General features: G+C 39.0%; 1 protein-coding gene across 4 annotated transcripts in view; it reads left to right on the plus strand.

The window, feature by feature from the left end:
* Nucleotides 1-12,993, plus strand: part of SH3RF2 (SH3 domain containing ring finger 2) — an 89,808-nt gene that overhangs the window by 64,498 nt on the left and 12,317 nt on the right. For all 4 annotated transcript variants that reach the window (XM_069971947.1, XM_069971963.1, XM_069971955.1 and 1 more), the window contains exons 6-7: nucleotides 286-383; nucleotides 2,882-3,052. In XM_069971947.1, the coding sequence (XP_069828048.1) occupies nucleotides 286-383; nucleotides 2,882-3,052 (269 nt within the window). The remainder of the gene's footprint in view (nucleotides 1-285; nucleotides 384-2,881; nucleotides 3,053-12,993) is intronic.

Below are 12,993 nucleotides of genomic sequence, written 5' to 3' on the forward strand. Positions count from 1 at the left end.
TAAGTGAGAAAGAGTAATCTAAAGGTCGCTATATGTGTGCTAGTCACTGGATACAATACCGCCACTCATCACCCTGATGCAGCTTGCAGCAGACCTGCTTATCTGGAAAAGTGTTGGAAATCTTTGATAGATGACTTGCAAGAATTTCTAGGTGCCTAAAAAGAGGACCAGACTCTTTTTTTCAGTGTAATTCCTGCAGAGTACTGGCAGATATACAGTACATTGATAATTTTGTACTCACTTGACCAATTATTTTTTTCCATTTGTCGTGCTTATCTCCCTTAGGTCAATGCTTCATTTTATTATGCCACACTTGGACCACAGGGGACAGGACCCTCACTAGTGGCATTCCCAAGCTCACATCAGAGTATTTTGGCTAATATGTAAGTACAGTATACAGGAAATCTTTGAGTAGATTTGAATATAATTTATTGTCATAGCATTTTAAGTTTGTTATATTACCTTACAATATTTCCAATGGTTTGTTTATAATACTGAGACGCTCACATATTGCTTCTTACTAAAGACTGGTATTCTTACAGGATGATTCAAAAAGGATTGGTACAAAGGTAATGGCCTGTAAATTGGCTTAGTTGCTCAAAGCACCAATCACAGCATAACTTTTATTTTCAAAAGCCAAATTTTAAATGTGCTTACATGCTAAGGCCATGTTTACACAACATATCTTTTGCATAAATCACGGCCGTTGTTGCAAATTGCAACAACAGCCATGATTTATGCAGAAGATACATTGTATGGGAATGAATGGAATACCGGACGGAGTATACGCTCCGGCCGGGATTCCAACCGGCTGCACGAAAAACTGAGGTGTCAGTTTTATGCGACCACGCCTGCACAGACATATCAGTTCACACAATGGAGCATGCCACTTTAACAGAAATGAAGATCATCCCGCCAGTACTGCAGTACCGGCCGGGATGATCTTAACTGACACCGGCTGTTTTGTGACACGGCCGGGTCACAAAACAGCTGGTGTCATACGATGTGTGAACATGACCTAAGAATGTAAAGTGCGTGACGATATGTACAATGTACTCACCATTGTAAAGGAGCAGGGAGTCTGGCAGTAAACTGGAATTCCTGTACCTCTATATACATAAAATTCTGCACTGGGTGCTATCTCTCCTGAGACCAGCCCTGCCTACATAGTGTGACATAAGATGGAGACATTGAAGCAAGAAAAATGACCTTGCGTGTTGAAATTTGCAAAAAAAGTGTTTGTCCAGTGAAACTTTTAGAATAAATTTGTTAAATTTCATGTTGGGAAAAGCTATTTAAAACCATTGGGTGTTCATTTCATGGTGAAAGTCGAGCCACCCAAAGACTTCTGGAGAATCGGTGAAAAGGATTCGAGCCATGTATGAGTCTAGTCCAAGAAAGTCTACCAAGCTGACTAATATGGAACTTCAGGTGCCCTAAATCTCAGTATGGCTTTTGAAACCACCTACATTCATCTCAGTGTGATGATCAATCATCACAATATTGGGACTTGGGGCTCCGAAAAATCATGTGACTTTAATGAGCACATGAGAGACTCCCCCAATGAGCAGGTGCAAAGTCCACTCTTTTTTTGCCAACAATACTGGACACTCCTGTCTGGAAATGTAATGGGTTATGCCACAAATAGAGAAAAATGCCAAATGGTGCTCTTCCACATTTTTATAGCTGAATTACACTCTACTGTAACATTAGACCAAGCATGTGAAAAACAATTTACCAATGTTGCATCAGCTTCCAGATCAAACATCCTGTGACTTTATTCTGTGGGGCAACATCAAGGACCCTGCCATCCACAGGATTTAAATGACCTGAGACAACAGATCACTGAGTCCTAGACTACTGCCTACTGAAACAATGTCCATACATGAGGATATGCTGGCATGAATCTGGACAGAACTGGACCATCACCTCACATGAGGATATGCTGGCATGTATCTGGACAGAACTGGACCATCACCTCACATGAGGATATGCTGGCATGTATCTGGACAGAACTGGACCATCACCTCACATGAGGATATGCTGGCATGTATCTGGACAGAACTGGACCATCACCTCACATGAGGATATGCTGGCATGTATCTGGACAGAACTGGACCATCACCTCACATGAGGATATGCTGGCATGTATCTGGACAGAACTGGACCATCACCTCACATGAGGATATGCTGGCATGTATCTGGACAGAACTGGACCATCACCTCACATGAGGATATGCTGGCATGTATCTGGACAGAACTGGACCATCACCTCACATGAGGATATGCTGGCATGTATCTGGACAGAACTGGACCATCACCTTAACATCTTCCATGTCACCAATGGAAATCAATTGAAACAATTGTAGTGTATAGATAAAACCGGGAAAGTGGTTTCATGTTAATAAATTAGTGTTATGATCTCTTAGTTATAAATACCGAGGCTATCATTTTGCTCCATCCTTTTTGAAGCACCCTGTATGTGACGGTTTTCAGTTAATTTGTACTGAAGAAAGTTGTCTTACATCATGGGTCTCCAAACTGCGGCCCTCCAGCTGTTGCAAAACTACAAATCTAAAGCTTTAGCTGTCCAGGCAAGATAGGAGTTGTGGTTTCGCAACAGCTGGAGACCCATGTTTTACATCATGAGATGTTTTACATGTTTTACTTTATATTCAGGGGTACCATGCTTACAACAGCTGTATCATTATACATTAAATGCTGAGTTTTATATAAACTCCACTATGATCATTAGTTATCATGCATGAAATAGTAAAGTATTCAGCAAGTTATTTTAAAAGTACATTAAGGTCAGTACCATAAGTATAAACAGTGCATTAGATGTAATCTTACTTGTTGCTCCTTATTACCTCTTTGACAGGTGTGTAGCTCTTTATCCATACATAGCTCATGGTCCAGATGAGATAGACCTCCAAAAGGGAGAAGGTGTCCGTGTCTTAGGGAAATTTCAGGAAGGCTGGCTCCGTGGAGTCTCACTGGTCACTGGAAAAATTGGCATCTTTCCAAGTCATTGTGTTAAGCCTGTCTACAGGTTAGTATACTCAGACTGCAGTTAACTTTTTTATACTAGAGAGCTGTACCTTCTTGTTGGTAAGTACGAGAGATGAGCTAACCTTTGATAAGTTCTGTTCATCTAGAATGCAAAATTTCTGATTGAAGATTCGGTTCAACTTGAATCAGTTTTAAACTAACCAGATTTTTACACGCCAAAAGCCATACTTTTAGGTAGTCTAAGGGTGTTTTCAAGTATTTTGGTGCTCTTTGGAACAAAAGCCAACCTTCTGGTATAAAGTAGTCATTTAGAGCAGTTGAGCAGCACTGAAGACTTACTGCACAGAATTCTTATCTCTCCCTGCTTGTTCAATTCTGTCCCTTGCTGCATGCTGTTGAATCTGATGTACAGGTGATGAGACAATGAAATGAGAATAGTATAAAGTAGTTAAATTTTGTCCCTTGCTGTATGCTGATGAGATGCTGAATAAGCAGATAAAACTGAGATGCCTGCGGCTTGTGTAAAGCAGTCAGTTGTACTGCACTCTAACACTGTACACACTGCTATCTTAAAGGGAATTTGTCACCCCCCGTCCCGACCCCCCGCTACAGCCCCCTATACTCTCCTGATCCCGCCGGGTCCCGCTTCTGGATCCGGTCAGGTCACTGAGATCTCAGCCGCTGCAGCCCGGCGCGCGCGCTGAGAGATGCGTCCAACACTCATAGAGAATGACAGAGAGTCATTTATTAGTGGAAATATAAAAGTTAGCTTTTTAGTCTTCTTATTCCATTTAAAATGTAAACTGTCATCTTGGTTTTATATTTATAATTCACTCTTCTTTTATCAGGCACCACACATATGCAATTGATGCCATCTTTTAGTATATATTATAAAAGTGTGAATTTATTTCTTCATCTACTGCCAGTCACTATATGGAGGCAAATACTAGAGTATAGAGTAGAAGTGTATATACTTATTGGATTACTTGTGTTTCTGAGCACTGATGGGTATAGGGGGTCCTGGGGGAGACGACAGAGGTAATCACTACTGTTTATCATCGGTTCTCACCAGACCCGTGTGCTAACCTGGTAAGTCTATGTGGTTGGTACTTTATAGAATGCATGGTACTGTATGTCATTCACCATGGAGTTCCCTAGTTGCATGCTAACATAGAGTACAATATAGCTAACATAAAGTATTCTGCATGGGTAGTCTCCTGCTTCCAGCTTACCGCCTGCATGTTTACGGATGCTACCAGCCTGGCCTCATGGGTCTCAGAGACTCACACTGCTCTCATAAATTATCATAAACATTTTTTATAACCAATATAAAGTGAGATGACGGGTCAAAGGGTTACAGGGAACTGCTGAAAATAAAATTTTGGAAGACTAAAATAAAATGTATTATAAACCTTTAGTAGGCTAGTCCGGCATACAAACTAAGACCCCCACATCACCATCAAGAATCTGCAGGCAGGAATAGACATGCATTGGTCCACTGCATGTATACTGAACATTACAACAATGCAAGCACTGCTGCAGTAATACATGGACATGTATGTTGGTACATTTGCTACTGAATGGGAACCCTGTGCGCTGTTATTTCTTTATTTCTCTTTCTATATTCTCATCAAACTTCAGTGGCATTCAAGGATTAGACCTTCTCAGTGCTATTTTTACATTAGCATTCAATTTCTACAAATCTCTATATAAGTATTTGAAAAGACTGCATGGCTATTAGGCGTTTTAAAACGTCTTTGAACCAATACAAATGTTACCACTTGCTTTCATGCTACATATATACCAAAATGTATAGAAATTATATACTTGGATTGTGTAATTATAGAGGTTGGCTCAATGCATTCTCAAACTACACTTATTACCTTGCATTTGGCTGGAAATGTAAGTCTATGGGAAGAACTGAGCTTTATCCTGTGAAAATGCTTAAGGAATTATATGTGAAACATGAAATTGACAGGAAAGAAATGCATTAGCTGGATTGAAGTGGTTTCATTACTAGGTGGAGCGCTGGGTGTTGGTAATGTAGCACTGTTGTTATAATTGCAAACAGCTAGTGTAAGCGAAGGTAAAGTAAGTTTTAGTGGTTGCAGCTACAAAGGAGAGGAACGCCTAGGAGATGTGAAGGGAATATTATCATGAACAGACTGAAATCGTTTTTTATCATTATGTTCTAAGGATTGGGAAATGATTTTCCTTTTGTTCTTCTAGCTATGAGATCTTTTAGTTTTTCATACGTATGCATGAATTACCATGCACACCAGAGGTCACAGCATTGTTTCAAAAGCTTGTCACATGGGTATAAAGTAGATCATCTTCTAACTGTGGCTCTGCCACATGGTTATTCATACTCATCCTGTATTATTCTAGCTTCTAGATTGAAGATGAGTAAAGCAGCCCAAAAATTTTTTTCAGTCAATCATCCAATCTAATGAAACCGAACTTGTATAAAACAGTAGGAGTAGAGTGCAAGCACTGATTATGTAAGGCACTCGCTCCATTCACTGTAGGAGTTTACAGTGCCCACTGCCCAGTGAGTGAATAATATGGACTGTGTCTTAACTGGTCCCAGTAAATTCCTATAGGCACCCAGTTACTTGATAAACTGGAGACTTGGTTGGCAGCTATAACAAACAATCACCCACAATCAGCCCCCTATCCTCTCCTCTCTGTCCCTAAATCACTCTGTTAGTCTCTCCCTGCTCTGCTCTAACTGCCTGCTGCCATCCTGCTTTCTCCTCCACACACAGCTGACTGGCCACCTCCATAAAGGAACCGCGTTATATAGCGGGTGAGGGGGAGGTGCTGACAACACAGAGAGGCCTGCAGCTGATTGGACAGGTGCTAGGGATTAATTGTTATGGTTCCCTTCCCTTCCTTGTTTAATTGTTATGGTTCCCTTCCTTGTTTGTGGAGCTGTGCAAGGGCTTATTTTTGTGTCATTGCTATTTCATCGCTATAATTTTGCATAGATGTTACTTCTTTATCACTGTTCATTACATTTTTTGTCCCAAAATTTTTTTTTTGTTAACACTGTTACCAAGTGGGGTCAATAATGTTAGATTTTAAAAGTCTTGCCAATTCTGCACTGGGCAATTCCATACATGTTTAATTGTTTATTTATTTTTTCCTTTTTTTATGTGACAATGGGCAAAGGGTGTTATTTGAATTATTATATTTAAAAAAAATATTAACATTTTTAGTCATTTGAGTGTATTGCACTGATCTGTGATATTGGCAGTTTGCTAATACAGTCTACCTGAAGCTGACTCTTCAAACAGAATCTACATGGCAAGCAGAAGGCTGCCAAGGTAGCCAACAGGTGTGACACCTGCCATTAAGCCTTTTAAATCCTAGCATTGTCATTCATTACAATTTATTTAGAAGTTTAAACTGCCCTTTAAGTCCTATCCCAGGGCAGTTGCAGGCGAGTGTTGACTATATATACGGCTGACATCCGCCACATATAGTACAGACTCAGCTCCTTAGATCCATAGGCAGTGACCTCACAGCCACTGTATAAATAATGCGTGGTTGGTCACTAATGGTATAATTGTTATTATTATTATAATAGCATATACATTATAGTTATTTCTGTCATCAAAGGCTGTAATAGGAAAATGCACAAAGTTGATCCTAAAACAGAATTTTCCCTTTGATTACTGTAGAATGGTCGCTGTGCTGTTGTTTACAAGCAAGTCTTCAGATAGTAAATCTCTTAAGCATTGTACATAATTACATTCCTTTAAGTCAGCAGAACACTTCTTTCCCTTTTCCTATTCATGTGGTTATGCGCCATGAATTCTCATTGACTAGTATACTGAAATATTCCAGCAAGGGAATGGAAATTGTGGTTTGTGTTCTTAGTGCTCATTTTGCAGCCTCTTCATTGTTTTACCCCAAACCATAACAATAAAACGTAACTACAAGAGAAGACATAAATAGCACTATAATAAGTGTACAATGCAGATGCCGAGCAGGCAGATCTACATCACAGAACCTATTCCGTACTCTCTACTAATGAAATGAATTGGTGTGTTGGGTGCTTTGCCACAGACTAGCGATATTATTAAACTATAAATCAGGCTCACTAGGCAACGGCATATAACACGAGCCAAGAAAGTTTGAATTGTTCCGTATGGCATCGTTTCAGCTGAGTTATTACAGGTTGGGCTTTAACTGCGGGCTTCAGGGACGTAGGCATGTTTGTGCATCTTTACCAGGAATGCATACAGATGTCTCCTCCTTTAATTAAACGCAAAATATGGTTTCAATGACTGAATGGAGGTGTGGTTGGATTCTATCAGGCAAATATATATGTATTATATATATTTGCAATTACATATTATTATTTATTATTACTACTACTTCTACTATAATACATGTTTTACTAGTTTAGGTTCATGCTTGAACATTACGCTCGCCCCTGCCATCCTGCCATATGCAATATGGCTGAACAGGTGCCGCAGATGTATGCTACTAAATGGCTGTGTAGCTTCAGTATGTTTTTTTTTCTTTTTCTTTTACATTCAGTTATACTGGAATGTCTTGTAGACTATTCTTTTCATTGCAGCTGAGGCAAAAGCATATAACTACAGGACACTTTTTAGGAACACAGCTAGCTAATAATAGCCTATAGGTACATTGGACTGTTTTCTAGCATATATGAAGTCATGTGATGTGAACCTAGCCCAAAATAATTCTTTAAATATGACTCAAATAAAATAATATCCACAATGCAAAACTCACCACACCATGATCAGCTATCTGGGGCCATTTGAGACAGACATGAAGAGCAACAACCTTATTTGATATCTAGAAGGTAAAATGACAGACAACACAATTGGAAAACAACACAATTCTTTGTGCACACACCATGTTTCTTTTTCAGAAAAAAATAACGCAACATATATAGCAGAAATTCTAAGGGAAGCCATTTATTTCTGGTGCATACTTCCATGCTTTTTGAACATTTATGGGTCAAGGGTCTCCAAACTGCGGACCTCCAGTTACTGCAATACTACATTTCCCATCATGCCTGGGCAGCAGAATCCAAAGCTTTAGCTGTCCGGGCATGATTGGAATTGTGGTTTTGGAACAGCTGGAGGGCCGCAGTTTGGAGACCCATGATTTATTTTGTCTCAATTTTATACATGGCGAGCCCAACTAGGGCAGAGTCAGAAGTCCAGGCCAGCAGTCTAACAGGAGGGACAAATAAAGGTGACAAATCTATGGAGTAAAGAGAAATATCCAGGGAAGGTTAAAAAGCCAGGCCAAATACAGAGAGGCTATAGAAAAAGGAAAAATTCCAAGAACAGAAACTGATACTTAGTCAAGTGTCCAAAGGCCCTTGTTTACAGTGAAAAGGCTGCCTTTGGACACCTAGGCTTATGGGGTCATTGGCCCAAGCCGGCTACCAACAAAGTGATAGGGGGCAGCTCTGAAACAGAAAGAGGTACGTAACATAAGCATTTCAAGTTGGATCCATTTAATGAGATTAATTTATTTAGTTGTAAATTCCTTTCTAAAAAACACATTAAAATGCACTGTAAAATATACAGACTCCTTCAGCTTTATCTCTAACAAAGAAAACATTTTAAATGATTGTTTTCCACTCTAAATAACTAGCTCAGAAATAAACCTACTTTTCAAGGATACATGAAAAAAAATGCATTGTACACTGTGAGCATGCTTTTATGTACCTTCAAAGAGGATGTCACAAATGCGCACGTTTTAGGATTTTACACTTTGACCAATAATTGTATATTTTGTTTAACACAACCCTTAAATAATAGATATAAAATTATAAAAATAAATCAGCCCTCCCTTAGATGAATGAAAAATTCTCAAGAGGGTAAAAAATGCATAGAATAAAGCAATGATAATGAATAATTTATAAAAACACTAAACTATAAAAAATTCATCTTGAAGTGTCATTCCTCATATTAAATCTATATTATTAATGTAGCTAAGCTTGTATAATTTCCTGTTTCACACTAGTTGTTGTTGCAATAAACTTCCCTCTGTCTTCCTTGTGGGGAATCCCAGTTCTGTAAATCAGTTTCCAGATTGATAAATGAATAGAGACAGACATGGATAGATGTAGATAAAATGATGTGAATGCATAGATAACATAGCTGAGCATAGACACAGACAATCACACAATGATTCGATTAATGTATGGATAGATAATTCAGATATCCACATTATATCAATAAAAAACCCTTCAAGTCTCATTAAAACACAGACAATCAAGATGTAATGCAACAAGTCACATATTTTCTGTTTCTGTGTTTTATGGATAGTTTTATTTATATTACACAGATGGAGCCTGGAATACTTAATTTCTTCTGTGTTTCCCTGCACCCGGGGTCTAACTAGAGTATCTTGGGCCCACGAGGGGACATCTTACTAGACGCCCACACTTCAACCCCCCGCCCCAACCAACACACACACTTTTCGGCAATAGCATTGTTATGGCACGTTTCACAAGAGAATTAACAGCATGGTTAACTTACGCTGATTATCATGTTAAAAACTACACCATTTTAATAAAAGAAAATAAATTAGAAAATGTCAGTTTCTTCCATGCTGATATATATGTATATGTATATGTAACATGTAGGTAACAGGTAACAAGTAAGATAATATCATATACCGCTAAGGTAGAATTGTCAAATAACACCAGGAGCAAATAATATCACCTTGTATATTACCACTATGCTTTTACTAACCAAACACTGTATACCAAGACCATTTATGCCAATAGTACCAATATATAAGAAACAAATAATACCACCACATAATAAGCATATATTACCACCACATAATGACTAATACCACCACAATGGGTGTCTTCTTTAATTCATTCACTTTTTCTTTTCTTCTCCATCAAGCCTGGGCTATCATTATGACTTTTCCCACCCATGACTTGTCCTGGCAGAATCTGCCAGACAAACATTTTATGCCCCTCACTCAAGCACCATGCTCCCCTCTATACAAGCTCCTCATCTTTACCACCCCCTTTGTGTCCTCCTATAGTAGAGGGCATAATAGGGACCTTTTGTGCTTCCATGTAATATTCAGCCCACATCTGTGCCCTATTATCCCACCCCCCTCCCCAAATTCCATAAAGTATTAAGCTCACCTTTGTATCCCAATCAGGTATTAGGCAAACCTTTGTGCACACATATAGTATTTGGCAACACTACGTTTCTATATGATATTATGCCCCCTCTTTTCCCTCTTATGTTAGTCCTTTCCTGTGCCCTACAGTAGAGAGGCCCCTCTGTGCCCTCATATATTGCTAAGCCCCTTCTCTGCCTCCATATAGTATAAGGCCCCCTAATACTCTTATAATATTATAACAACCTCTTACTGTTAGGTCTTCTTTATCTAGGCTCCATATAGTATTAGATCCTCTTGTGCAGCCATTGCATTCTATTATTGCATTCATATAGTGGTTTCACATTAGTTTCACTATTTTTTAGCATTCTCATGAGCTGACAGTTTGTTGCATACCAGTCATTTATTTCACAATCATAACTTGGTCCTGACATGGAGCTCAGGTTCTTATCAGTATCAGGTTGGCACTGCACACATGGAGAGGGTACTGAAGTTCAATAGAGAGGTGTCTTGATCGGCTATGGCTGGATCTTATGCAGGTGTATTAAAATATTGTTTTACCATAGAACATGCAAAGTAGCTAAGTTTTAGAAGGAAAAGAACATGCTTTAGGCTATGTTCACACTATGTAAAAGTACGGCTGTTGTTGCCGATGGCGCGGTGGAACAATGCCTTACTTTCAATGGGATCCCGGCCGGAGCATATACACATCGTATACGCTCCGTCCGGGATCCCATACGGTGCTGCAAATAACTGACATGTCAGTTTTCTGCGGTCAGAATTCAGTGAATTCTGGCCGGAGAAAGCCCTTTTAGTTCACACAGTGAAGCGAGCAGCCCCGGCCGCTTGCTTGACTGTGCGCTATGGGAAGCTTTGATGCGGGCGCGCGCTGATGCGCCCGCATCAGAGTTCTGCGGCCAGACGGATCATCCGGCCAGTACTTAAGTACCGGCCGAGATGATCCTTCCAGAGACCGGCCGGTCTCATACGACGTGTGAACATAGCCTTATGGTGCCACCTACTGGAGGTAGCCTCCCTTACAGTCAATGTTCAAGGGAGTATAAAAGCCTAAGGCATTATCAGAAAGTCCACTAGGACATTGCAATAAAACTGTGCAAGTTTTAGGATATGAAGTTACTCTCAATTCTGGGTGCTGGGAAATAGCCAAGACGGGCTCCCCCAGATTGTAAGCCAAGTGTTCCTTCACTCCTGTTTACTATTTTGTTTCTTGTATGATATTTTTTCAAATCAATTAATACACTAGAGCTATTTACTTAGCTATTGTGTATGAACCTATTCTCACAATCACTAAATCCTCAGTTAAACAATACAGAAAAGTCTTTTGTTAATCTTCTTTTCTTGATCTTTAAGAGACATCGATATGTCCTATTATATCTTGCCTTTTATTTGACATTCTCACTCACAATCAGAAGCTATATTTAATCTACTAGAATGTAAATTGTTAAATCAGTTATGAAATAATTAAAGATATTGGCCATTTAAAAGATAGTTATCTGAGTAATAATTGAAAGACATTTACATGTTACTGAGCATTATCAGGCCCTGCCTAATTACACATTCAGCTATTAATTCTTGTTTATTACAATGATATAGAGATATGTAGATAATTAGCTGGTGCAACTCATTTACATGTATCTTAGCAGAGCTACTTTTTATTATCATTTTATCCTAGTAGATGTTATGAGGGCTCTGGTTGATTCTAGGGATTTGCAGGGAATGTATACACTGGTTTCAGGAAGGCTGTTACATTGCTACTCTACTATAACTGGTAACTAGAGAAGAGCAAACCTCTAGCCCACTTGGGTTCGTCGCAACCTGAACACTTGACATTTCATTACCAGTGGCTGGAGCCCTAAGGTTGTATCCATGTTTTCTACGACACCCTAGGGCTGCAGCCAACCTCTTCAACCACCGATAATCAAATACCGAGCATTCCGGTTCGGATAAACTCAAACTCAAGGTTTGTTCATCTCTACTGTTGACCCAAAGTGTTATACCTCATCCTGTAATGGGGAAAACATTTTCAGGCATCTTAAAACAATCTCAAAACAATTGTAACCCACATATTAAAGGGGTACTCCAGAGATTGTTGTTGTTAATACATTGCTTTATTAAAGCTTTATTACTTTGTAATATAACTTTATTAAGATGAATATGTATATTTGTATTAAATCATATGTATAATTATATGAATTTGTATATCACTCAACTTCCATTAAGTGGCAGTAGTAAGGAGCAACCAGGCCCCTTAACTGCCACCAACGTTTGCATCGGGAACTGCAGGGCTGTCTAAGCCCTACAGTTCCTGGATCCCTGCTCTGATCAGCCATCAAATAGCTACTTACTCCCTACTCTGATCAACCATCAGATTGCTGCTTACGCTCCGGCCAACCTTGCAGGTCCATCTATTACATAGTTGTCAATACATTTGTATGATAAGCTTGCCATACTTAACTTTCCTATGCAGTTGCTGGTGCTGCTGCAGAAATCCTCTCAGCAATTACAGTACAATTACTGTACAATTAATTTTGGAAAGTTAGAGAATCTGCACTTGCAGTGATCAGCAGATCACTGTCTTCTAGATAAAAACATTTTTTTTATTTTTTGCATACAACATTCCTTTGAACAAACAATAATACAATACATTAGCCTAGTAGCGCCACAGGTTTATTAAGGTATTAAAGAGGTACTCCAGAGACTCTATTTTTTTTTAATACATAGCTTTTAAAAAGTTATATGTGCTAATGTGCTATGCATTTATTTTAACGACACTTTATCATTAAGTAATATGGTAATATAACCTTTATTAAAGCAATG

Source organism: Dendropsophus ebraccatus, chromosome 1 (assembly GCF_027789765.1).
Source record: "Dendropsophus ebraccatus isolate aDenEbr1 chromosome 1, aDenEbr1.pat, whole genome shotgun sequence".
Lineage (NCBI taxonomy): Eukaryota > Metazoa > Chordata > Amphibia > Anura > Hylidae > Dendropsophus > Dendropsophus ebraccatus.